Source organism: Carassius carassius, chromosome 23 (genome assembly GCF_963082965.1).
Source record: "Carassius carassius chromosome 23, fCarCar2.1, whole genome shotgun sequence".
In the NCBI taxonomy this organism is placed as follows: domain Eukaryota; kingdom Metazoa; phylum Chordata; class Actinopteri; order Cypriniformes; family Cyprinidae; genus Carassius; species Carassius carassius.
In genome coordinates this window covers 17,131,246-17,159,057 of record NC_081777.1, presented here as the reverse complement: position 1 = coordinate 17,159,057, position 27,812 = coordinate 17,131,246, and the positions used below count along the sequence as shown (strand labels likewise).

The following is a 27,812-nucleotide window of genomic DNA, read 5'->3' as shown; positions in this document are numbered from 1 at the left end:
ATTGACGTGACGCCTTACTATAATAAGTGAAAGACATCTTTATATGCCCGACTGAACAAGTTAGCCTGATAAAAAAAAAAAAAAAAAAAAGACTGAGGAAGCATCGAAACGCGAGACTGATTCTGATTATATTAACGTTTCATTCAACATCAAAACAAGCTTAACGCCATAAACTCACGGAAAATACATGAGGTAAATTTCAACTGTTGAGTTTATTTATAACATATGATATATAAGTAGCATCACAAGTGAGCTGTTTTCGTGAGTATCATGATTGCAAATACATAGTTCAATAAACAATTAGTTAACAAGTCACTTACTTCTTTTAGACACAATATTAACTGTTGTTCTATTTCACCAACGAAAATAGTTCCAAACAAAGACCAAAGCAAAACTATTTTGCTCATCCTCAAACAAAAACTCAGCGGTGTTTTTGCTGAATGATTCAGCTTTTTGAACGGATCGGTTCAATAAATGACTCAGTTGATTCCCTCATTAAGTTATTTGCTGCCACCTAATGGCGGTTTAGTTTCACATTTAAAAAGTATCATTGCATTTTTCCAACATTTATTAATTGTATTTTCAAAAATTAATTTAAAACATTAATTTCATTACACAGTTGTAATTTTGCACTGTAAATTATTTAATTTGATTGGTGGTACAGTTCTACAGTGTAATTATAATTTATAATAGGTTGTTTATTCTAAAATATATGCCTTTTTTGAGTGTTAATTTTGGTCTCATTTATGTAAATGCTTTAAAGAAATCACTTGTAGGTGCAAAGAATAGCAGCTGATGTGGAGAAATGTTTGATGCTTCAAGAATCTGAAGCTGATTTTATTAGGTAATGTATTAATTCTTTAAATAATTTGATAAACTTGTGAGTTAGATTACATTTTATATTGAAATACTACATTGTAGGTTACATTATTGCTTATATTTCTTAATTTCAGGTCCACCCATTGGCTTTTGACTATTTGAGGGTCAGACGGTTGTGAATTCATACCTCAACTTGTAGCTGGATTTGGAGCCTTATTACAACTTCAGTCTGGCATCCCAGGAGCAGGCATCTTTTGCACACTTGAATTTTTTTAAAGGTAACAAGTTTTACTTAAGTAATTTCACTTGCGAAAAAGGTTACTCATTTCGTTTAAAGGGTTACTCCACCCCATAATGACAATTTAGTCAATCACTGTTAACGTGATTAACAGTGATTAATGTCATTTCAAACCCGTAAAAGCTTTGTTTGTCTTCAGAACACAATTTAAGGTATTTTGAATGAGAACCGGGAGGCTTGCGTCTGTCCCACAGCCAAACAATTAACAATGTCTAAGCCCAGAAAAGTATGAAAAGCATCGTCAGAATAGTCCGTCTGCCATCAGTGGCTCAACAGTAATGTTACGAAGCTACGAGAATACCTTATGTATGCAAAGAAAACAAAAAGAACAACTTTATTCAACAAAGCTGGTATTTTTGTTTTCATTCAAATCAAAGCGTGAATAAACATAGAAAGCCTGTCCATGTGACACAGTTCAACACATACTCGCCAAAATGGCGCTAAACTGATGCGTAGAGGAGGCGAATTGTTGAATAAATCGTTATTTTAGTTTTCTTTGCATACAAAAAGTATTGTCGTCGCTTCATAACGTTACTGTTGAACCACTGATGGACTATTCTGATGATGTCTTTCATACTTTTCTGGGCCTTGATAGTGGTATTTACTGGAGAGTCTATGGGACAGTCACAATCCTCCCGGTTGCATCCAAAATATCTTAAATTGTGTTCCGAAGACGAACGAAGCTTTTACGGGTTTGGAACGACATGGAGGTAAGTGATTAATGGCAAGATTTTCATTTTGGCGTGGAGTAACATTTTAAGTACTGGTAAATACTGATTGTATTGTATAAGTGGCATTTTGATATTTATTTTATTGAGCTAGTTTCATTCAATACTTAACTTTATCCTGATGCTTTTGCTTGTTTTTATGTGCAGATGTTTTCTTGGAATCACAACACTCACTGGATACAAGACGGACACATAGAGGCAAAACAAGTGGAAAAGTCTCCGAGAAGAGGGACAACGCTCATGTGTGTGCTCATCTCAGAAAGTTGATGGACTTTCAGTATGTATTTATTAAATTGTCTTTTGCAGGAATATTCTTAATTTAATAGAACATAAGCTCAAACCAACAGAATTTGTGATTTAATGTTGATTCCAGCATTTTATTTTAATCATTTTCTTTAAAACGTATATATTTTTTACAAAAATTATACAAATTCTGTTGATTGACCTTCATTTTTATAGAAAGTTAATGTTCTACTCTGAATATGGCTTTTTTTTAAACAGTTATTTGTGAGGCTATGTTATTTTTATGCTAAGATTTAACTGTTGAAAGACTGACATTTTTATTTTAACAGTAAAAGCCTTGCAATGTCTTTCTGCCAGTTTTAATAAATACTTATTTGCAACATCATTGACTTCATTCATTTTTATTAATTTGTAATTGTATTAAGATAGAGCTCATGACAATGCATTTATATCAGTATTTTATAGTTTACTGTTAAAATTATTCTTTAAAGCAGTTTCATTGTTAAATTATTACAACATCATATTGTATTTAGGGGTATTACAGGATTTTATTGGCAACTTTTGTTGCCAGTTAAATACTGTTATATAATGAAATTACAAATAAATGCTGTAAAATATATTTACAGGACTTTATTGGCAACTTTTTAGCCAGGTAAATACTGTACTTTAGTGAAATTAAAAAATATTGCTGTAAAATAAACTACAAGTTAAATTCAATGTTACTGTAAAAAATACTACAAACTACTGTATTTCACATACAGCAATTAACTGTAATTTGCTTTGCAGTAATTTCCTGTAATCCATTTTACAGCAATTAACATCATTTTTACAGGATTTTATTGGCAACTTTTTTGCCAGTAAAATCCTGTAAATTCTACAGTACATTTTTTACAGTGCAGCTCCACCTGTATGGATCTGCTATGGGTTAATATATATGATATTTGTGCAGCAGCAGTATGTCTTAAATACTAACAGCATCTATTCCACCAAGACCAAATTAATTGTTTGAACAATCCTTTATATATATATATATATATATATATATTAGAGGTGGGCATAGATTAATTTTTTTAATCTAGATTAATCTCACTGTAATTTTGGAATTAAATCTAGATTAATCTAGATTAAAATGGCTCATTTGAATTCTGCCAAAGGCATTCAGAATATGTGTGCTACCCAAATAAAATAATGACTAAAAGTAACGTTAAGTCTTTGAGAACGGGTTTTTCAAGACAGGTGGTGCATTAGACCAGGGGCTCATCTCCTTTTTCCAAAATGCATCACAAAGTGCTTGAGAAAGCTGTAAACTAATTCCACATTGTACAAGGTGCAAACAACCTTACGCCTGTTTCAAACATAATCCATCTGCAGTGCGCATGCGTTTCGTATTTTTTTACGCACCCATGTTAACGGATTCCAGCGTTCATGCGGTTGCGATCCGTCAGTGCGTTCCAGGAGCGTTGCGTCTGCAGCAGTGCAGCGATCGTTTACATACCGGGTAGCGGACTGCAAACGCATCCTGTGTGAAAGCACAACAACGTGCTGCTTCAGCACCACATACGAAATGCACGCGGACTGCATACGCACGAAGTATGTGTGAAACAGGCATGCATCTTGTCGAGGTTTCCATTGGGAAGCTTCTTTAAAAAAAAAATTCCCTGAAGCAAACCCGGCGGCTTCACCTGCATCCATGTTAACTTAGCACGTCACGTTTGATGTGGTAATTTCACAGTAGGCATACACACATGTTTAAAGACTCGTTCTTGCCCCCTACAGATTCGGCTAGGTATACATCCGCGCTAAAATATCAAGGTGAAAGTCATCATAGCTCGCCTAGTATAGACCCAGTTCCCAACCCAACTTTGAGAATAGCTTAACGGCGATATTTTTTTTATGGCCCGATAAGAGTCTCCCGTTAACGCAGCACGTTAACGCCGATAACGGCCCACCACTAATATATATATATATATATATATAATATATATAATGCCATACAATGGATTTGGATTCTTATTTTGTATTGTGTTCTAAAACGTGCATGTGGTAAAGAAATGATCAAATTTTTTTCTTTCCCTGCACCCAGGGGGATCGGTTTAATGGTGAGTGCCAATACAGGGAGTGATGACATCAAGATGACATCTGCTCTCATAGATTCATGATTGTAGAGGGCATTTTCTCTTTCATGTCATAGAGTATTGCAGGGAGATCTCCCTCCTACGCAGGGTACGTACAGAATGATGACACCAAATTTGAAAAGCTCTTTGAATAAGGAACATTATGAAAAAGAATAAGAGATGAAGACTCAGTGAGGGTCCTGGTGAATCCTCCTAGTAATTAGATCAAGGTAGATACGACTGCATCCCAGCTCCGCTCGGGCAATGTGAACCCCACCATCAGTTCCAAATTTGATATTGTGTGTGCTGCTAAATAGGGAAATCAGGAGCATGGGAAACACAGCTCAGATATAGGAGACAGAGGTTAAAGAATCATGGATTTTGCAGATACCAACAACTAAGGTGGGGGGGCATCTGATTTTATATTAGCCTCTAGGTTTTAAAATCAAGATACTGAATATAGCAGTTTTTCATTTATTTACTTCTGGCCTAGAGTTAATAAAACCGTCAGTAATAATACTGATTTTAAGTGTCACAAACCTCATTTCACAATGTGGTCCCCAGATACTTAAGTGCACATAACAAGGTAACAATTCTTAATTTCTTGTTAAACGTTACAGCTGAAAGTTGTCTTGATTTGGTGAAGGATTCATTAGAATGATTTAAATCAGTAATTCACAGTTTATAAGTCTTTTGACAAATGAATTAAAAGAATAGTCATTAGTCATTACAGTCATTTGAGTGCAAATATGATTGTAGTGGTAAGTTCAGAGTGTGATTTTATTTTAATTTTTTTGACAAACATTTAAATGTTTGTGGTCGGTATGCAAAACAAACACTGCAACGACTACATTTGCCTTGAGGGGTTAAGTCAGGATATAGGAGGCGGAAATAAGATGAGCAGGTAAATCTTACACAACAGATGAGATTTTACAGTACACATTTATTTACCGTGCTTCCCCCGCTATTAGTCACTGTCCACACGGCTCCTTTATAAATGGTCAGGGATTGCTATAATCAGTTGAGTGGTGTAGTCATTCCCAGAGTTATAATTTGTTTTCAGTCATACATTGTTAAACTAATGCGCACGCTCGTTCTCGCCCATATATGGGCCATTAGTCACCGCCACACGTGTCTCCCTTCTTTGAGCGCAATAAGGTCACTTTGCCCTCTCTGATTTGGTTTCCTATGTCAGTGTGTAACAGTCAGAAGATGCTGAGAAGAGAAGTAAGGCTGAACATGAGCGCAGATGAGAATTAGCACGGCAGCTTCACACCAGTGGCCTAGTGGTTAGAGAGTTTGACTCCTAACCCTAGGGTTGTGGGTTCGAGTCTCGGGCCGGCAATATCTTGACTTAGGTGCCCTTGAGCAAAGCATGTTGATTACACTGGATGAGCGATAGCACAAATATCACCCAATCTTCCACTTTCACAAAACATGCAGGAATGGCTAATGCTAGCAAAGGGATGGAAGCCTTAGAAGCGAGTGCCACTGCTGGTACAAGAAAGGATAAACCTGAGGAAAAAGTTAGATATAATTATATATACTGTACACATGATCGTTCAGAAATTTTTTGAAGGAAGATTCTTATGTTAATTAATCAAGTCTAGGGGAGTGCGGGGCACAAACTAATGCGGGTTCAGTTGTAACGCACACAGTGTGCTGATTTGGTGCTCAAGAAACATTCTTATTATTATCAAAGTTGTGCTGCCCCTAGTGAAAAATAAATGTACTAAAATGTATTTGAAATACATTTGTTTCATGCTAGGAATGCTGCAAATACCTCTATGTAAGACAAAATATAATTTATATATATATATATATATATATATATATATATATATATATATATATAAATCCACTATAAAGAAACTTTAGTGAAAAAGTTTCTTAATGGAACCACAGATATACATATATATAAACTTTATTTTTAAGGGTTTAATGCGAGTAAAAATTAGCTTTGGAAAGTGAATAAAATATTTAATTAGAATTTTATGTATAATCCAACCCTTGATTATACAAATGATATGAGTGATTAAAAACAAAGATTAAACCCATAAATTAAAGTGTTACTAAATTTACCTGATGCTGATATTTTTGTCTAGATCTCCATGTGGCAAATAAATGTGGAATATTGCTCACTGTAAACAACCAAACCATAAATCTGGAAAAAAACTGATCTGTGCTGCAATGGCTTGCAATGCTGCAAGTTAATGGATGGGGTGGCCTGTGGGTCATGCTGTGTGGTTCGGTTGGGTAGTGCGGCAGCACTCAGGGCAGCGCTAAAGCACTTTGGTCTCTTTTTGTTATCCAAACATCACTGTGTAAATGATGGGATGGGATAGCACTTCATGTCAAAAGGTTACCTGAACCTACACTAGTACAAAGAGAGCGTCTTTTATTTGGAATTAGCTATGATATGAACAATTACGGAGTCACAGTTTGTGTTGGAGTTTATGAGTGTAAATAATTCAATTGCACAACATCTCTGAGCTCAATGCTGCAATGGCAACAACAGCAACAGTAAATGCAACTGAAAGGCCGAATGACCTGGATAAGCATGGTTGCAAATTGTTGTTGTTCAGAATTGCCTCTGTAAACCAGTGTCATTCACTGTATAATAAAAATTAAGTCTTTGTTTTGGATCATATTCTAGTACTGTGTCATGTTTCCATGGCAGTGTTGTTTCCATGAGATCTATTTGAGTCAGATCGAAACGGCCTAGTGAAAAAAGAAAATGTTCAAATAACAAATATTGTATTTTTAACTCTCTCAGGATTGAAGAGTCTGAATAACCCGTATAGCAAATTCCTGCTTACAGTTATTGCAATTAGTCTGCTGGGAGAATGTATGCCTACTGAACAGTAAAAGCTCCATGAAATATTTCTTCAAAACAGCCAGTTGTTGTCAGGGAGAAATGTGTTCTATGTTCAAAAGCCCAACCGCGGTCAAGAAACTGATGCTCGTTTTAGTGTTAATAATCGATCAGTAAACACTCCAGTTTGGCATTTTCTAAAAGAGAATAAATGCACATAGACCCTCTCTGGCCTGAAATCATATCCATCCATGAATTCTCAAAGTTATGAAGATAAGAGAAAACACATCTAGTAAGGACAAGCAGTAAACAAATGACGCTATAGTTGTTAACATTTAAGCACAAGAAAAATCTGCAGTAAACCTTATATCAGAGCTCTGAAGAGCCTTAAAACAGACAGGGGAAGGTTTTCGATAACTGAACTGGTGATCTGGAAAAGACACAGCTATTGACCCAAGGCTATTGCTTTCATCTCATGATGTTCTCTATTTCCAACATTGTTGTGGACAGTGATCACAGCAGTATCATCAGCTGCACAGCAAGACTTATCAAAGTATGAACGTTATATTTTACTAACAAACAAATCTGCTGGTCCAATGCTACTCTATATTTATGGGTTGATAGAACACTTTTTTTAAAACCTTTAACTGGTGTTACATAAAAAATAAAAAATAAACATTCAAATAATCGGATTTATAAACAACAAGCAACAATAATGGCCTAAGAATGCAAAACTCACAATACGACCAGATGATGCATTAGCACGCCTGAGAGGTTTTTTTGCACAGTCTACTGTATTTGGCCACAGAAATGATTATGGTGATAATAGGCTGAGAGCAGGAGCTATTTGAAGGAAGGACACAGGCATGAAATGAAGAGTCTGTTGTGGCATACTGTGAAACACTCAGTTGCCACAGGGGAGATCAACATCCAGCAGACAAAGACACCCGACTGACTGATTGACTAAAATTGAGCATTTAAGAGAAACAGAGAGGCAGCATTCGTCATTCATATTACTAAAGTTCTCAAGTGTTTTTCAAACCAGAACAGAAGAGGAAGAAAATTATAAGAGCAAAAGAGTGCAGGAGTACATTTTGTTCAATACTGTGAAATGTGTTTTCATGAACCTGTTTTGTTCAGTAAGTATATGGGGGAGACCGGGCTAGCTGTCAATTAATTCATTTGCTAATTTTTGGTTGCCTTTTGTGTTTCATTATTGTTATACTGTTTAAATTTTGCTGAAAATCTTTGATTGATTCCACTGTAACAACTTAATCCATATAGGGCCAGTTTTACTAAACAGGACAAATTAGCGCAAGAGCGTAATTCCAAAACAGCGCAGATTAGAAGTAGTCGCAAATAAAGTATAAAGAAATAAAAAAGCCACAGTATGTTTGAAAAGAACCAAAAGAAGTTTTGATAGTTCTGGTATTGCATGACTCCTAGTTGAGGGTTCCAAATCATCTTTTATTTCCTGAAGCAAATGCAAATTAAAAACAACTTGGCAAACTATATGTTCGGATATTGTCGTCTTCTGGCATTATAAAAAAAATCGCTGTCTGTTCTCTGCGGTACCTCCTCCTAACAACAATAATTTAACCATTTCAATCGCAAAATACTTTAAGACATGACTTTTTGGGTGTTAAATAGTGGCGCAAATACCAGTAATTTGATGAGCGCAAATCGTGTTGCGTGATTCATTAGAATACACTCCTCCCATTCATTTTGCTGTGTCCATGCCTTTTCACCACTAGTTCACCACTGCACGTTTTTGGTAAAACCTGACAGTACTATTTTAACACCAAAAGATGGTTTGAGCTGGCCAGTAAAACTGGTCCATAGTTTAAAAATATGCCACACTATTGGGGCATGTGGACACAAAAGGTCAACATGTGTTCAGCTGTATCGTTCTTTCCTGTGCAATGCAGGTAGAAATGTTCAGTACAGCTTTTATTTTGTAGATAAAACCTTCAGGCAGGTAGGTGGTATTGGTTTTCAATCACACTTTTAACAGAATAACACAACACTGTTACCAACAAATTCCAATCGTTGTGGGGTTTTGTTGGGGTCAGTGTGTTAAGCCTTTTGTTGTTGTTGTTTTTTTTGGGGGGGGGGGGCATAGTGAATCAGCCCCTACACAGTGTCATAAAAGAATGATACAATCAATAGTACGTTTTACCTTGCCTGTAAAAAAAGTGACTTTGCTAGCTTTACAAAAAGAACTGAGGTAAGTGATTCAGACTGACTAGTCATACGGATCATCACAAACCTTATAACCTTGTGCATTTACCACATACCTCAAGATCACAAAATAAACTAGAATCCGAACAAATCTGGGAGGCAGCAGCTAGCAGACAGGTATATGTGGCCTTCAGGTTCTGCAGTAATTATTCTGCATCTCTAGGCATCTTGGGTTGGTGACTTTGTAATGCTAATAAATGAAAGCTTTCAAAGATAAGACCATTACTCTCTGCACAAAATGCAGAAAGTTTTCCTCATGGCAATGTGAAGTTTTGAAGCTTTGACCAATATCGTCGAGGGAAATTTCACTAGGAGACTCATTATTTCACTTCACCAGATTATCAAATGCAGAAGCCCAGAAGGCAACTCTACTTTCAGCTGTGAAACAGTGTGTACCAGCCACGCAGTTATTCACTTTTAAGCATTTCTGTAATTGGCTAATTAAAAGATGAGGTTTTGTAATGGTATTATCGTTAAGAACCCACAGTCAGATTAGAATTTGATTAGACTTTAAATAACAAACCTATAAGAGGACATGTTCATTTTGAAGAAGGAGATATCATTTGTATGTGGTTTTGCTTGAAATGGTATAATGATTATTCCTCAGAGTACTATTGACTTCACCCAAAAATTAAAGTTCTTCATTTACTCATGTCATTCAAAACCAGTATGCATTTCTTCCTTCCGTGAAGCACACACAAAAATATATACATTTTGAAAAAAACAAAAAAACATATTTTTGTGTTAAACTTCATTGATTTTCTTTATGTGGACAAAACAGTATTTCAAAATATCTTGTCTGTTTGCATTCACCAGAAGAAAGCAGGTCACAGGTTTAGAAAGACATGACGGTGAATAAAGCATCACAGAAGTTTCATTTTTGGGATAATTACCCCTTTAAATGGGTTACTACTTTAAATTTTTTTGCTTGTGTGTCTATTTTGTTCAATAATCATAACGAGGAGACAAAATCTGCTATTAATTTGCTATTCATTTTATATGTTGCCTTTTGTGTTTCATTACTGCAGTGTTGAACAGTCTATAACAGGCTGCTTAATAAGCAGGATCCATCGTGATTCAACATGTTTTCAGCTGTTTTTATTTATAGATAGAAACATTCAATAGCTTCTTTTGTAGCCAAGACTTCAAGGTAGGTGTCTGTATAGAAATTGATGTTGAGAAATAAAGGCAGGAGTGTGACAGCTAGCCCCAGTCTCCATTATTTACTTCCTGATTATTCCTTCTCAGAACATGGGGACAAATTCATCCTTCATAATAAAGGATAAACACAGTCCAATCGAAATCCCGTTACCTCGTGTTTTACTGAACAAAGAGAGGGCCAATCAATCCCAGACAATGCAGTTTGTGAGACACTTTTTGTGACACGTCAGCCGCCAGTCTGGGAGAAATGATCACTCATGTTACCCTGAGGGCCACAATAAAAGGCAGGAAAGCTGCCTTTCACTGTCAGACTCTGCACTATTGAAGCACTTTCCTCCTCAGATGACAGTTCGACACAATTGTACTAGCAAAATGTATCTGACCCCCATCTCTCCAGACAGACTGTTTTTTCCCACACATACTGTATACAGATTTACCCACCCACGATTTGAAGCCACATAAAAGGGTCAACAGCGCCCTCTAGAGCAAAGACGGAGAAGTAGAAATCAGTTAAGAGCCATTAATGGTGCATTAACGTTTCCTGCTGGAGGAAATGATCTACTGTGCCTGCAGAGACACAACACCCACTGCTGTTTTTCGATGAACCTTCGGTCCCTTAAGATGAAAGGGGACCAGTATCTCAAGGAGTTTCGCCAGTTTTATAATGTGTTAATGTGTGTTAATATCATGATTGTATAAACAGCTTTAATCCCTATGCGGTGTGGAAGAGCACTTCTGTGGCAGCATACATTTCACACCCTCAGTGTTTCATTGTGACTGTAAATCCGGATCAGAGAGGATGTCTCACAGTAACTGGATTACAGAGATCTGGATTACATTTGTCCTCCACATGCTTAGCCTGGGTTTATTATTTGCTTAGTACAAACGGGGGTTCAAGAGGGAAATAGAAGCAACAAGAACCTGAGAGCCAGTGTAAGTCATATTAATTCATTTCAGATCCCTTGTAAACACCGGCTTAACTGTGGCAACAAGCCAATATGGCTGCTAAAAGATTGCTTGTGTAAGGTCAGATATTACCAATATCAATCAAAACTAATCCAGCTACTACTTTATTTGTAGATGTAAAGTGGTATTTTGTGAATTGTACAGTAAATAAAGAGAAATCCTGATGAATGAATGGTTAAATGATTAATAGAAACATGAGCAGTAAATACATGAAATGTTTAAATAAAAACTGAAATGAATAATTTATAGTGTAGAAGTCATTTACAGACCTAATAAATAGTAAACGAGTAAAGAAGTGCTAATATATTAAAGAAAATCCTACATTTTGCTTTAAAATGTGTAATATAATTTTACATAATTTGTGCATGACTTTATATTTATTCATTTTGTATTTTTAATGTGTACTTTTACTTTAATTAAAATTGATTCATATAACATTTATATTCAAATCAATTTTTTTTCTCGCATATAAATTATTTTCATTATTTTTTTATTAGGCCTATTATTATTTTGCTCCACTGCCCTGTTATTGCATGTGTGTATAGTTTGCATTTACACTCACTTTTTCTTTTCTCCATCTCTGCTCTAGCTCAACACAGGATAAGGATTCTCCAGCATACCGATGCATCTTAAGAGTCGCCAGGGTCACTCACAGGCAGACAGTAGAGTACAGATCCTGGACAGCAAGCGATCTGGTTGAAAAGAGGCTATGTCATGCTGGAAGAACCATACCTGAACGGGTCAACATGGCTTGTCAGCTACTTACATTCGTGGTCTAACATCTCTAACCCAGCAGTTTCGCTTGAAATTCACACTCTGCAGCAGCTGTGACAGACAGGATCTAGCCTGCCTTTCACTCCACTAAAGTGACTTAAATAAATAAATAAATTTAGCATACGTGACTTACAGTGCATTCAGGCTAACATTTTTTTATCTAACATGTGTTCCCTGGGAATTGAACCCACAACATTGCGCTGCTAACACAATGCTCAACCACTTGAGCCACAAGAACACTTAACACTTAAGGCAGTTAATGTGTGGAAAATCTTAAAATAAAGAAAAATTTAATTAACTCTACAGTTAAATGGATGGAGAACCTAAGCAAACAAGACTGTTGGAACTAATGACGTCCCATTGGTGAATGAATCATTCAGTTCAATGAATAAGTTACACCTGTTCACTTGTTCATGAAACAAATTGAATCTGCAAGAGCGATTCTCCAATCAACAACTGACTTACTCTTTCATATGGGATTCCTTGTGAGCATTTGGAATAATTGAGCGAAAACTAAGTTAATTGAATAGCAGAAATGTAACGAATAAAAAGTACTGTAAATTTATGATTTGATTGTGTGATGTTACATAGGCCTACATGTGAAAATTTTCAGCCAATTGGCAGGTTACATGAATATTAGTATTATTTATGTTAATTCAATTTAAAAGCTACTTTCTAAATAACATGTTTTATCCCTTACAAAAATGAAATAAAATAAAACCAAAAAAAACATGGTTACCTATCATTAACAAAATAAGCATGTCTTTTCTACACTAACCATAGTTTAACCATGGTATCTGTAGCATAACATCTCGGTTATGTATTTAATTATGGTTCCCTGAATAGGGAACGAGATGCTGCAGTGACGTCACCATATGGGAACACCTTTTGGTGTGACAAATGTCTGAAGCCCTATACCATCCCGCCAATTTTATTGGCCAAATAGCGCTTGGCACCGCCCTACACATGTGTACGCATAGTATACCTGAGTGCAGCACGTTATTTCGCTCAGATTTCATGAACTGAAGAAAAATGCTATCAAGGTACAGAACGGCCCGGACCGCAACATCTCGTTCCCTATTTAGGGAACCGTGGTTACATACGTAACCAAGATGTTCCCTTTCATAGGACACTTCGATGCTGCAGCGACGCCACCGTATGGGAACCCTATACCATTATGCCTGACATACCTTATAGCTGGGATCTAAGGAAAGCATCTACTCAATCGGAGAGAACCTGGGAGCCAGGAGCAGCCCTCACATCCAGACTGTAAAACTTGACAAAAGTGCTCGGTGAGGACCATCCTGCCGCAGCACAGATATCATCCATAGAAGATCCACTGAGAAAAGCTTGCGATGAAGCCACTGCTCTCGTGGAATGAATGCTAATTCCTAAGGGCGAAGCGAGTCTGTGCGCCTCATAGGCCAAAGATATAGCCTCCACCAACCAAAGGGACATGCGTTGCTTTGTGACAGCATGGCCTCTATTTTTTGTGTCCAAAACAGACAAAAAGCTGGTCGGACCCACGCCATGGAGCTGTTTGATCAATATAAGCCTTAGTGCTCTAACAGGGGAATGACTCAGATCTCCTAGCCCCGCCTCTGCAGGGGGTAAAGCTTCCATGACCACTTGTCGAAAGTGAAAAGGGTTTGAGGCGACCTTAGGGACATAATTAGGCCTCAGTCGCAGCAATACTTTCTCAAAACCTAGTGCAAAGTCCATGCATGAGGCCGAAACAGAAAGAGCCTGTAAATCTCCAACTCACATGAGGGAGGATAAAGCCACAAGAACAACTGGTCTTTAAGGGCGGAAAGGCCTTAGCCGTCGCGAACCCTGTATAAAGCGAGAGACCAGCGGATGACGGCCACTGAGGTACCATCTATATATACACGTGGTTCGCTGAAATGGCTGCCACATAAACTTTAAGAGTGGCTAATGTTACTCCATCAAAAAAGCGGTTTTGAAGAAACTCCAGTACTGAAGCCACGGGGCAGTAAACTGGATCCATATTATGAATTCCACACCAGGCAATAAACAGTTTCATTTTAAAGCATATAAGCGTCTCGTAGAAACTGCTCTAGAATTCATTACAGTCTCTGTGGTTTCAACTGAAAGACTGGGACATATTAACTCACTCCGTTTAGAGGCCATGCCCACAGCTTCCATAGATCTGGCCTTGGGTGCCAAATCATCCCTCGTGCTTGCGATAGTAAGTCCTGTCTGAGGGGAATCTCCAATGGAAAGCCCACTAGCAGATTGACCAGATCCGCAAACCATGGCTGTGTGGGCCACCACGGAGCCACCAACAGCAGCTGCTCCACTCTGTCCAGCCGTATTCTGGATAGCACTGCTGGAATCAGTCGAATTGGAGGAAAATCATATAAGCTGGTCCTGGACCAATCGTGAGCTAATGCATCCAAGCCTAGGGGCAAAGGAGGGCATATGGAGAACCACAGCGGGCAATGTGTAATCGTGCTTTGCCCCTTTTGCTTCTCCAAATACTTGCCATATAAGGCTCACCGTTTGGGGGTGCCACCTCCATTCCCCTTGCTCCAGGCTCTGTCTGGAGAGCAAATCCACTCCGAAGTTCAAGTGCCCGGGGACATGAACCACTCGGATTGAAAGAAATCTGTTCAGAGATCAAAAAAGAATATTCCTCGCCAGCCTACACACGTGGCAAGGATGTAATCCTCCTTGATGAATCAGATATGACACAACCGCTATGTTGTCTGACCTGACTAGTACATGATGGCCGATCAGCAGATTAGAGAAATATTGGAGAGCTAGAAAAACTGCCAGCAATTCCAACCTGTTTATATACCAGCCACGTTGTGTCACCGTCCATACTCCGTGGGCTGGGCATCCTTGACAAACAGCTCTGTTGTGACAGTCTCACGGGAAGCACAAATCCCCAGCTGAACTCCAGTTTGAAGGAATTTGGCTGACATCCACCGTTTTATTGACATAACACACCTCCGTGTCACCAAAATCATCCGATGCAGAAAACAACGGGGTGAAATGTTTTGGCTTTTCATCTACCACAGAAATGGGCGCATGTGAAGTAAGCCCAGACGTACTAGAGGGGATGCCGCTGCCATTAGACCCAAAAGTCTGAGGCTCAAACTTACCATCACTGTGCTTTGAAATGGCGCAGGCATGACGTGAGAGATTGAACACGCGGGAGAGATGGTCTTGCTGTCATTACACGAGAGTCCAAGTCTATTCCCAGAAAGGTTATCCATTGAGAGGGAAAACACTGTTCTGGAAATTTGTGCGTAAGCCCAGGCTGTTTGGATGATTCAGCACAAGATCCCGATGAGAGTGTGCTTGAGTCTGCGATTGTGCTAACACCAGCCAATCGTCCAGGTAATTTAATACGTGAACGCCCTGGAGCCACATGGGGCCAGAACTACGTCCATGTATTTTGAAAATGTTCGAGGAGCCAAGGCTAAGCCGAAGGGAAGAACACAGTATTGATACGCTTTGCCCTCTAAAGCAAATCTGAGGAACTTCGTATGTCTCTTGATGATCTGAACATGAAAATATGAATCCTTCAGATCGATCGTGACAAACCAGTTGTTTGGTTGAATCTGAGATAGAATAGACTTTACCATTAACATCTTGATTTTGCTCGTCCTGAGTGCAAGATTCAAACAGTGTAACTCCAATATTGGTTGTAAACCGCCACTCTTTTTTTTTTTTTTTTTTTTTATACAACAAAATAGCAATTGTAAAAACCTGACTCCATCTGAGAGGGGTGTACGTCTATAGCCCCTTTTCCCAGCAGAGATGACATCTCCTGCCACAACACCACGATTTCCTTTGGTTTAAAAACGTGGGAAGATTTCCAGGGTAAAGAGTCGAGCCTTCGAGATTACGGCAGCTGTGTGGGCCATCATAAATGGGCCATCTTTGTCAGCCTCTTGTACCATCCCTCAAACTCTGAAGGCTGGATTTTGCAGAGTGTCTGAGGGGGCGCTCAAAGTGATAACTCAATCCAATGATGCTCGAGGCGCCTTTTGCTGCGAGACAGTCAATGTTAGAGCATGGGGACTGCAGTCAGAGGGTTGGATGTGTAATAGCGGTCCAACAGCACTTTCTGGTGGAGGGTACAGTCCCTGACGAACAGCAGAAGTAACAGAAACTGCTGTTAGGGGATTAAGGACGAGAGGCTTTTGCCGTCTAACTCAGGTTTTTTTTTTTTTTTTAATGTTAGCGAGATTAGGCAAGGATGCTGCTGATTTAACACAATCGAGTGGGGGAGAGTGAGCGAAGTGGAAAAAACTCCAGTGCATCACTGTCCTCATAATCCAAGCCGCACACATTGCCCCAAACCACCGCCCCAACCGCAGAAGCATACGGCGGGGGTTAGACGCGAGGGCGACCTAGAGAAAATTTATACTCCCGAGCGCAGAACTTTAGCCGCAGGCTATCACAGAGAGAACATACATAGAGGTTGCTAAACATACCTCTCATGAGTGTCTTCCCATGATAAACCTATTACACGGCTGAAGGAAATGAATTCTGAGTGAATTAGCGCATGGCACTCAGGTATACTATGCGTACGCATGCGTAAGGCGATGCCAAGCGCTATTTGGCCAATAAAATTGGCGGGATGGTTTAGGGCTTCAGACATTCGTCACACCGAAAGATGTTCCCATACAGTGACGTCACCGCAGCATCGAAGTGACCTATGAAAAGGCACTGTGTTATACTAATGGTAACCAATCAAGCGGCAACCTCCCAGCTCTCTCTCATGAAGCCAACAAGGAAGTGACTAAGACTGTAATTCGTCAACTGGCCGCTAGAGGCTGGCTGCAAAAGAGAGTCAATCCCATAGACTCCCCATGTTAAAATACCCAACTTTACAGCAGAAAAAAAAAAATAATAAATTATATTAACATTATATTAAGCCATATGACAAGTATAGGTCTCGGCAGGAAAGTAATGGGAGTTACCAGATCAGGGTGTTTTTGGACCATGGTACCTGATTGGCTGAAGTCATAGTGACGGTAGGTTTAGGGGTGGAGTTAGGTAAGGGGGGTCATTTTTATTGCATAATTTAGAAACACCCAGCAGTTTGAAAACACCCACAAAGTCATAAACGCCCACTTTTGCTCTGCAGAGACCTAAGTCTCGCTGCTGAAACCGCCGTCGAGCAAGGTGGGCGTGGCTTCAGCAACCAGCTCCCGCCTTTTTGCCCATTTTGGATTATCCGGGAGTGACGCAAGGTGAAGTGAAGCCAAGACGGCCACTTTGAGCTTCAAAAATGCTCTTCAGAAATCTACGGGGGACGTTCACAGTTTCACCAACAGATCTTGTTACACTGGAAGATTTTATATAAGCATAATTTCACACCACACAATACACCACTATGGAATAATAGATACATTAAGGTTAGAAACAAATCTTTGAATCTGTTATTAAAGCTATCCCTACCTCTTTTATTTGTCTAATCAAAGAAACTCTCTTTTATTCGAACCCATGACCTTGTGTTTACCTCCACTGTTATTTGAAGGCTGTGAATTTAAAGAAGGTTAACTTTCAAAATTATAAAAATATGTTTAACAACATTTATTATCCTATCATAGAAATTCAATTTCTTATCACTTCCAAAAAGATACCATTCATATTCTTAGAACTAAATAGGCCTACATAAAATGTCCTTTATCTCCCAAAATTAAAAAAATTCATTTTAAATGTTTCAAGTGGATATATCCATCCAATGAGTACTTAAGACTTAGATTTGGATTTGATTCTAATAAATGACATTGTGATGACATTGAAACTACTGATGGTCTGATATTCATGGCTGGCTTTACCCAAAGGTACATTACCTTGACAGCTTCACCCTAAAAGACATTATCTATGGACTTGTAATGAAAAATAACAAAGATGATTTTCTTGTCAGTAGCATCCTTTTGCTGAGAAAGTTTTATATTCACAAATCTAGGTTCTTGAAAGTAAAACCAGGCTTTTATGCATTTCATAATTAGTTTGTTTTGTATTCAAAAGCCCTTAAAATGATGCAAAAGAAAAACGTAATATTTCTGTTTTCTATTATTATGGATTATGATATGATTATGATAAAAAAAAAATGACAAAGTACGATAAACTCAAATGAAGCCTACCTGTTTGGTTTTAGCATGCCACGCAAGAACAAGAACCCCGCGATTACGTAATTGCGTCAAGACGCAAATAATCAAATTATTTAAACGGTTCTTTGAAACTTGCTCAAAGTGAACTTGCTGTATAAAATAAGTTGTTTCTCGGAAATGAGTGGGATTTCCACTCATGTAGCCTTTGCATGCAAATGTGGCAAACCCTGTTGCGTATTTAATCCAGCAGGTGGCAGCAATATAGTACGTACCTTGAGATTGATGAACGTCAAACGCTTCTGATAGACGTGACCACGCCTCCACCGCGAGTTTGTGTCTGTTGTCAAGGAAGCGCGTCGATGGTTACCGACATGGCGCAACAGTTTCAGCTGTAGCGAGCGACGACAAAGACTTACATTTTCCTGCTTTAATTAAATTACATGTCAAGATAGCATTCAGTCGGTTTTGGTCCAGGTGAATTTCGTATCAAACTACTGGAAGTTATAAAGTCATAGGTAGTAAGTTTTCTGCGCTGTCTGTCTGTATTTATTTTCTAACTGGCTGGCCAGTCTTCATTTTGCTGCCATTCTTCAGTGCACCAATATTTTAACAGAGCAGATTAATTCTGGTCGTGCCAGCTAACGTTATGTTATTGCGCGGCCGTTCCAACATCAATAAGATGCAGCTTTTCTTGTTCGGATGAGAAGTGTGGTGTGTGGAGACCTGTCATCAGCTTGTCATCCTGATCTTCGGGATGCCAGTCCTGGAGGACACACTTTACTACTCGTATCCTTTTCCTTGCCGGAATTACCAGCGTCAAAGTTTTACTAGTGGCATAAACTACTGTAGCTACTTTAGAAAAATATTTAGGCTGTATTTGTTTTTCTTGTATAATGGACATATAATGACCAAGTATAGGAGTGGTACTATACTGTGAAACATTATTAAAATTTAAATTAAAAAAAAAAGAAAGAAAGAAGAAAGAAAGAACCAAATAATTAAAAATTCTATTTGAATGTATTGCAAAATGTAATTTAATACAGTGATGGCAAAGCTGAATTTTCAGTAGAAATCTCTCTAATGATTTGAAGCTCAATTGTTGGTGCTCAATTAGTAATAATGGTTCTTATTATTATATAGAGTTTCTTATTAATATCTTATATATAATGTTGAAAAATGGGTGGAAACCTTTCAAATATATATATATTTTTTTCAGGATTCTTTGATTAATAGACAGTTAGTTAATTGAAATGCATTTATATGAAATAGTTTTTTAAAAACATTATATATGCATTTACTGTGACTTCTGGTTGATTTAATGCATATTTGCTGAATAAAAGTATTAATTTATTTTCTTCTTTTTTTTCTTTCTTTTTTTAAATACATTGTACTTAACCCAAACTTTTCAATGGTAGTATATCCCAGTTTTACATTAAAAAATATTAATAACATTGATAAAAAATAAGAAATATTTTGCTGGGCACCAAATCAACATATTAGAATGATTTCGGAAAGCTTATGTGACACTGAAGTAATGGCTGCTGAAAATTCAGCTTTTCCATCACAGGAATACATAACATTTTAAAATAAAATAAAATAGGAAACAACTATTTTGAATTGCAGTAGTATCTCACAATATGACTTTTTACTGTATATGATAAAAGAAATGCAGCCTTGGTGTGAGCATAAGAGACTTCATAATTACAAACTTTTGGCCACCATCTGAATATATTTATACATGTTCTGTAAATTTGCCTATGTTTTTATATATATATATATATATATTATATATATATATTAGTGCTGTGCATATCATGAGATAAATGTTTTATCCTATGATAATAATACCTTCCTTGACATTCTATCACATTAGCAACATTAGATCAGATGTACATGAAGGTAATGAAGATGAAAGAGAAGTGTTGGTACAAGAACAGAGGTACTGTCGAACTCGGGCTCGCAAGCTTTCCCTGGAAACAAGACGCAGACGAAAGTAAGTGTGTCAAAAGTAAATCTGATTTTATATTTATTTCATTAATTTGTAGAAAAACTTTAAAAGCATTTATTAGTTTTTGTTTTTTGTTGTTGTTGTTTATTTACTAACTTATTCATTTAGGTTGTAACCACTTTTAATCAACTTTTTGGTTTCACTATCCAAATTAATTTTTTGATATACAAAAATGTAATCTCTCCCTACTCTTAATTTAATTAAATTCTTCACTGAGCAACAATGAAAACACAAACTGAATAGATCATTTAATGTTTATGGATGGAAAAAACGTTGTTCTTTGCTGTCCATCCAAATGATAAATTTATAAGCATGTCAACATCTATCTCCTTAAACATTTAATACATTGCAGCGTGGATATTAAACTTCACAGTTCTAGGCATTCAATCTCTGGGGACTTGTTATTAGATGAGCTGGCAATAACAAGAAAAAAACTAGCGTCAGCATATTCACCAAGGAGGCAACTACGCTAAAAGACTGTCGGGTGAGTGTCCCAGAGATTTAGAAGCAGTGCACAGCTGCTGAGTCTAGTGTTGACAGTGAGTGTCAGATATACTAAGAACTGTCTCCATGCAGTTAATGACTCAGTCTGGGTTTTTGACCTGGTCAGTCTCTGTGCACACTGAAAGTGAAGCTACCCTACAGGGCACAGATACTGTTATACAATCCTTTATTTGTCAGCCAGGATTTACTAGCTCGAAATAGAAGCTCTAATCAGCAAGAGCAAAGGAACATGACTTTATAAAAGGCAGTGATGGTGAAGAAGACGAGTGCGTCCCCCACTGAGTTCAGAGAAGGCTGGGACACAGATCCGGAGCTATTTTTGTGCTGATTAAATAATTCCCGGAAACATATCGAGTATATTACAGAATTTCATGACTATGTGCAAGAGTGTCAATGACAGGACATTCATTTTTGTCTTTATTCAGAAATAAATAAACAATGCAAATCTCATGCATGCAGTGTGAAAACATGATGTGCATGCTTTTCATTTATGTATTAATGCAAGGTTAGTTCAAGTTGCTACTATGGTAAATGATTTTGCATCAGTTTAGTTGCAATTCTAACTGACAGCTCAGGCATGCACCAGTTTCTGTGCCATTAACAAATGAATTTAGCTGAAATGCATCTGTTACAGAAGTCTCAGGTTTCTGTTGACCCTGGAAAGTAAACGTCTGAGATAACGCTAGCTTGTGCAATGAGCTGATATTGCAAATTAGATTAAAGTCTCATTTCCATTTTAAGTCAAGTGGTGTATTTGATATGCTGCACACGGTTGCCAAACATCTCATCCATCCACCTTAAAAAGAATGAATTATATCTTTAGGAGGACACAGTGTGTGCAAAGCATTGTCTATCTGTCAAAGGTCACAAGTTTTTTTTGTACTGTCTGATTGTCTCTCTAGGGCTCTAGAGGAGAGAAGGAAACAGTGGGATGTTCAAGAGCAGAGACTGAGGGAGAATATTCTACAGCAGCGCCATCAGAGGGTCCAGGATGCCACAGAGAACTTCCAAAGAGCTCATCTCTCTCCTTCCCAGAGAAAAAGACCAGGTAAGTTCAGCAAAACAGCCTAATCCATGTCTCTACATGCTCTCTTTATCTCTTGAACTGTATGTTAGGGGCTATTATTAGGTCAGTATGTGATGTAAACACCTCATCCTCCATTTAAATAAAGTAATTTGTGTCCTTCAGGCGCCTTTAAGAGAAGAACACTCAACCTTGATGAAGCACTTCATCATATTCAGAGCAGTCCGCACTTATACACTCAACAATCTCCATTTTTGGCAAGTGGCTCCACCATTAGCAGGTACGACATCATTGCCATGGCAAAATATTGTTGGTTGAAGATACATAACATTGTAACTTGAATTAATGAAGTACATCTAAATAATATTTAATATCAAATATTAAAACATAATTTCAGTTATTTTTAGAAATTAATAGAAAATGTAATATCATACATATAAATAAATGGTTTGTGTCATTTCGAAATGTTCAAATGTCATGTAATATGTTCTATATAATATTTATTCATCTTATTAATTAAAGTCACTACTTTAATGGAAATATAGATACTTTTTTATTGTCTTTTTTAATTTTTATAACATTTTTTAAAACATTACTTTTGGCAGCACGTCAAAAAAAATCATAGAGTTCTATACAATATTTAGACACAGTATTAGGGAAGCCAGATTAAAATTTTAAAAGAAAACTAAAAACTTAAATTCGCTTATTTTAGCTTTTAATTACAATGACGTTTCCGAATCATTCCATGCATTGTCTTTTCTTTTTATATTTTAATTTAACAATTTTTTATGCATTTTCTTGATAGTAATTTTCATCTTTAATTTCTTGTATGTTACATTAATTCAGGTGATTATGGCTTTATGCTTGTTGCAATGTTTTTAGCATTGAACACACTTTGGGCTGCATCTCTTGTATAAAAGCTGCTGTATAAATGTATATTCATTAGTACTATGGTTGCCTTGAATCCTGTTTATTTCAGGAGCTGCACTCCCTCCCCAAAGCCTTTAGGGGGCGCCCGTCACCTACATGCCTTATCTGCAGCTGAGGCCTATGCCAAACTCCTGCAGGAGAAGAGTCTGAGTAACTTCAAGAACAACCAGCTGCTCTTCCTCAGTGAGCAACAGGAGACCCAGGCCGCTCTGAAAGAAAAAGAGCAGGCCGATCTACAGGTTAATGTGCATACTCATAAAACGAAATGCCTAGTTAAACTATACCTGATGGTATTCAATTAAAAAAGCTTTTTATAATAAAATGTTACTGATGAGTTTAGTCCATCATCTGGAAGTTTATGTAATGCCGAGTTGAAGCTTTTGTTTGTTTACAGTTACAAGATTGTAACTGTGATCAACTTCCTTGTTCAAGTGACAGTTCACAGTGATTCACTAACGCCGTTATTGTGTGTGTTGAAAGGCCTGTTGTCAAATTTGCTTAAGGAGTGTGTGAAGGTTTTAAGATCCAATTTCAACTATTGGGGAAACAGAATGACATTGTAATTTTAGCCCAGGGCTCTTCCTGCCACAACGTGCCGCAGCATCTTCTGAACAAACAGAGGTGTTTTAAAGAGATGAGCTCAGTCTGAAGCTTTAATCACACAAACGCATATTAAAACCACAGATACACATCCCCTTTCTCTATACCTCAACCAAACATTCTTTCACTCTTGCACACTTAGTTATGTCCTCTTACACACACCAGCTGGAATGTTACCTGCACTGGCTTACATACAGTGAACTATGAACAGAGCAGGATACAGAAGGTAATAACCCTATTTATAGGATAGGTTTTACGCTTAGGTATTCTTGGAAAAGTGTTCCATTTAGTGCACAAATGTAGTCAGAGTTATGGAATGCCCTTCATAGGAATGTCTGTCATCATCATGCTCTATCTGCCTTTAGTTTTCCCTCTGGATATTAAGCATGCAATATTATGATTTTACTTGCCTTCGTTTTTGGGTATTTGTGATACTCATGCTTTTTAAACAGACACATAAATACAGATTCTTAAGAGCTCAATCGTCTTACATAATTGTTGATCGATGTTTGATTAAAAGGTTCGGGGGAAGGACTTTTCTAAGATATTAATTGAAATGAAATAAATGAAAGACATTTTAAAATGTTTATAATATATTTTGTTTACTTTTACTTTATTCATCAAAGAATCCTGAAGAAAAAAAAAGTATCACATTTTATACAAAATATTAACTGCATTCAGCATTGATACTAGTAAGAAATGTCTCTTGAGCAGCAAGTCGGCATTTCTGAAGAAACATGTGACATTAAAGAGTCTAGAAATGGCTAAAAACTTAGCATTTCCATCACCGGAATAATTCACATTTTAAAATATTTAAAAGTATAAAAGAGTTATATTAATAGTAATACAATTTTAATTCCAAAGCCTTGGTTAGCATCTTCTTCTTCATCTAGACTTCTTTCAAATACATTAAACTATATCAATATCTTAATAATGTATATGTATATTGATCTGTTCTTTGATTCATTATAAAAAAATGTACCTGAAACATTATAGAGTTAAAGATTAACTTCCTATGTTTTATTTTCCATCCCTCTGCAGCATGCATGCAACATGATCTCCAAAAAGCGCCCAATCTGCCAGTATTAGTGCATAAGTGCTCTAATGTTTTTTGTTTTTTATATATATATATATTGATTTTCAGGAGTATCTTGATACCCCAAATAGCGAGACAGAGAGTCTGTCTAGTCTGGACAGCTTAGAGAACGGAGACACTCAGAAGACCCAAGACACTACACCGGTTTGTTGCTCCGACCAGAGCACCACCTGTACCCAGTCTTTCTACCTTCCTGTGGATCCCCCTAAACTCCAAGACCCCAAAAATCCTCCAACAGCATTCAGACATTCCAACAACCCATGTTCACCATCTCATCACTCCACTTCCGTAGCAAAGAGTTTCCTGGAGGAGTTCTTAAATCAGACAAGCAAACTCAATCTCAACTCACCCTCACCAAAGAATCGTGAGTCAACAGAAGAAAACAGGAGTCTCCGGAATTGCACGCAAGAAAGATTTGTTAACTCAAAAGACCAATTGCAGACCTTCAACACCCATAATTGCCAAAAAGAACTGACTCAGCAGGACTTAGCTACTAATTCAGAACATATGACTCATGATAATCACAGAAACGCTCAAAGGAACATTTTGAAAGACAAAGGATCTGTGGTTGCCCACTGCAAAACACAAGCCGTGCCAGATACCACACCCTTGGAATCCTCAAGTCTGACTAAAGACTTTAAGTCAGAATCCAAGCAGCAGACAAGAACCCTGGAGGAAAAATATGCTAAACATTTATCAGAAACACAGACAGCTCTTCCAGCCGGCAAATGCAAACACAGCAACAGTTCATTCGAAGCCTTTTCGTGCTCCTCTGCCCATCTTAGCATAACGTATCGGACTGACACAAGATCCCCCAACATACAACCAATAGAAGAACTGAGTTCTTCACAGTCAAATCAACGCAAACCAGATGTATATGCTGCCACAGGGCTCAAGATAGAATCCAAACCGCTGAGCATGGAGGAGAGTATAAGCATAGATCCTAAAAATGAAACGGATGTCACCAAATTGGAAAAAGCTGGAATGCTGAATTCTTCTAAAAGCACGGAAGAACCAAACGGAACATCTGCAGACCCCTTGACACATTCACCCCCTAACAACAATGTCAGATTCCTGAAAGGGATCCTTAAAAACCATTTAAAATCCAAATCAGGCAATGTCAAATTCACTTATACTCCTGGCCATTTGCTTTTCACCAAAGAAGTGGCTATATTAATCCGGGACAGTGTAGAGCTGGCCAGGACAAAACTCAATGAGCCAGAGCAGAATAGGGCAGTTAAGAAGAAACTACGCTGGTTTGATGAGGTAGATGGAGTTGAGGGGGTGGACAGAGTGTTTAGAGACCCCGGCAGGCATGCTAACCTGCCTCAACCAACCCATAAACAGTTCTCTGCAGATCACTCGGACCATGTGAATTTCACAGGGGTATCAAAGAACATCTCCAATAAGACCTCTGCTGTCACCGCTGGGCCCCAATCCACTAGACGGGCCTGGGCAGATGTAGGGCCCCAAGAAAGCCGTACACAGGAGCCCACCTCTCAAAGAAGAGCCTTCTGCACTGAGGGCCCACGGACTCCCCGGAGAGCGCGCTCAGCCAGAGTCGGCTCGTGTCCCGTTACCTCCCGGGCCAGGAAGGGCACTATCATCAGACCACAATCTGCCAGGGAAGCGCAACATGTGGCCAAGAATCAGGGGAAGATTTTGGTGCCTCGTCCCCCTCCAAAACCTGAAGCTGTGGAGTGTAACCTAGCTGAGGGTCCCGTGTACATCTCAAAGGCATCGTGCAATGACGATGGTGTACAGAGCAGACCGGATCTGCAGGATCTGGCCTTTTGCAAAGACACTCCAGATAGCCAGGCAATAGTTCATCGACCTACCCTCAGAATAGATGCTATCTGTTCACCAGTGCTACCCTACTGTACCTTCACCCATGAGACAGGCATCTGTTCCCTCTCCCCTCCAGATGCCCCTGCACACAATGCCAGGCGCAGGTGTGGAGAGAATGGGATATGTTTGGACCGGACTCCAACAGATGAGGAGATCTCACTGCTCTGGCATGGAGTCCGAAGTGCTCTCGCCAGTAAAGACGGTAAAGAAAATCCCAAACTCTGTATTTCTGTCCTAACACATTTGTAAAATGATTCACCTGAGTGAGTTTAAAATCCCACTACACATTGGTGTATAAAATGTTAAGCCTGACATGGGAAATATTCCGAGGGTGTTACTTTTTATTTATTTTTTTTATTTTTTTTTTGTGGTCAATAAATTATAGTAAAAGCCTGATTTATATCAGGGTTTTGTTATAATTTATTGATCAATAAATTAAAAATGTTTTATTAAATTACTGATTTCAATCTTCATCATTCAATCTTCAAAAATCATTCCAATGTAAATATGTCCACAAATATTTTTTATAATATATATGTATAATAAATTATAGTAAATATATATAAGGGTTGAAACTGTAATAATCAAGAAGGCCACATATGGCAAAAATACAAAAATATGTATTATATACCCATTTTTGTTACTCTTTATTTTATTTTATTACTCCAACTCTTACTATTAACTAGTTGCTTATTAGCATGCATAGTACTATGATACTGGCTGTTTATTAGTACTTATTAGGCACGTATTATTGAATAATTCTGAATGACCATATTTTAGATCCCTTTACCCGACCCAATACCTAAACTGAAACAACTACCTTATTAACTATTAATAAGCAGCAATAATTAATAATTAAAAATAATATTGAATGTGTTCCCTAATCTAAAGTGTTAACATAATTACTTAATATGCATTAATGCATTACGATGATTATGTATATACTTCAAATACATATATCAAACTGCTTACAAACACACTGTATACAAGCTCCGAGATATCTATAAATAATGTATGAAATTTTAAATATGCATTTTTAGATTGTATACAAAAGTTTTGTATTGATCATGTGGTAACAATTTAGGACAGGGACAAATTCTCACTATTCTCATCTAGTTGCTTATAAGCATTAACATATTGATTTATTATTACTTATAAAGCACATATTCTGCATGACCATTTCTACATCCTTAAATCTACCCGATACCTGAACTACCTTACTAAATATTAATAAGCAGAAAATTAGGAATTTATTGAGGCAAAAGTCAGTGGTTTGTTAATAGCAAACTTTTAAAGTTGGATTTTAAAATAAAGTGTGTCTGATGTTCATGGATTAGAGACTTGTGTTGTTATTGATAATATGTTGTAATTGTGTCACATTGTGCAGCATTTTCTATTACAGTGTGTACTGAAAAAATACTTGTTGCACCATGTTTAAACAAGTCTATACTAGTTACAAAAGTTATTTACTTGCCTATTTCTGTATTTTTCCAATCTGCCTTATGTCTTTCAAATGTTGGGAATGATTGTTAATTTTCTTTGGCC

At 37.6% G+C, this 27,812-nt stretch overlaps 1 protein-coding gene across 1 annotated transcript in view; it reads left to right on the top strand.

The window, feature by feature from the left end:
- The window catches only part of LOC132101809 (centrosomal protein of 126 kDa-like), a 36,866-nt gene that overhangs the window by 4,711 nt on the left and 4,343 nt on the right, over window positions 1-27,812 (top strand). The window contains exons 2-7 of the mRNA XM_059507030.1: window positions 18,991-19,043; window positions 20,131-20,250; window positions 21,672-21,817; window positions 21,959-22,073; window positions 22,773-22,962; window positions 24,468-26,469. Of these exons, the coding sequence (XP_059363013.1) occupies window positions 18,991-19,043; window positions 20,131-20,250; window positions 21,672-21,817; window positions 21,959-22,073; window positions 22,773-22,962; window positions 24,468-26,469 (2,626 nt within the window). The remainder of the gene's footprint in view (window positions 1-18,990; window positions 19,044-20,130; window positions 20,251-21,671; window positions 21,818-21,958; window positions 22,074-22,772; window positions 22,963-24,467; window positions 26,470-27,812) is intronic.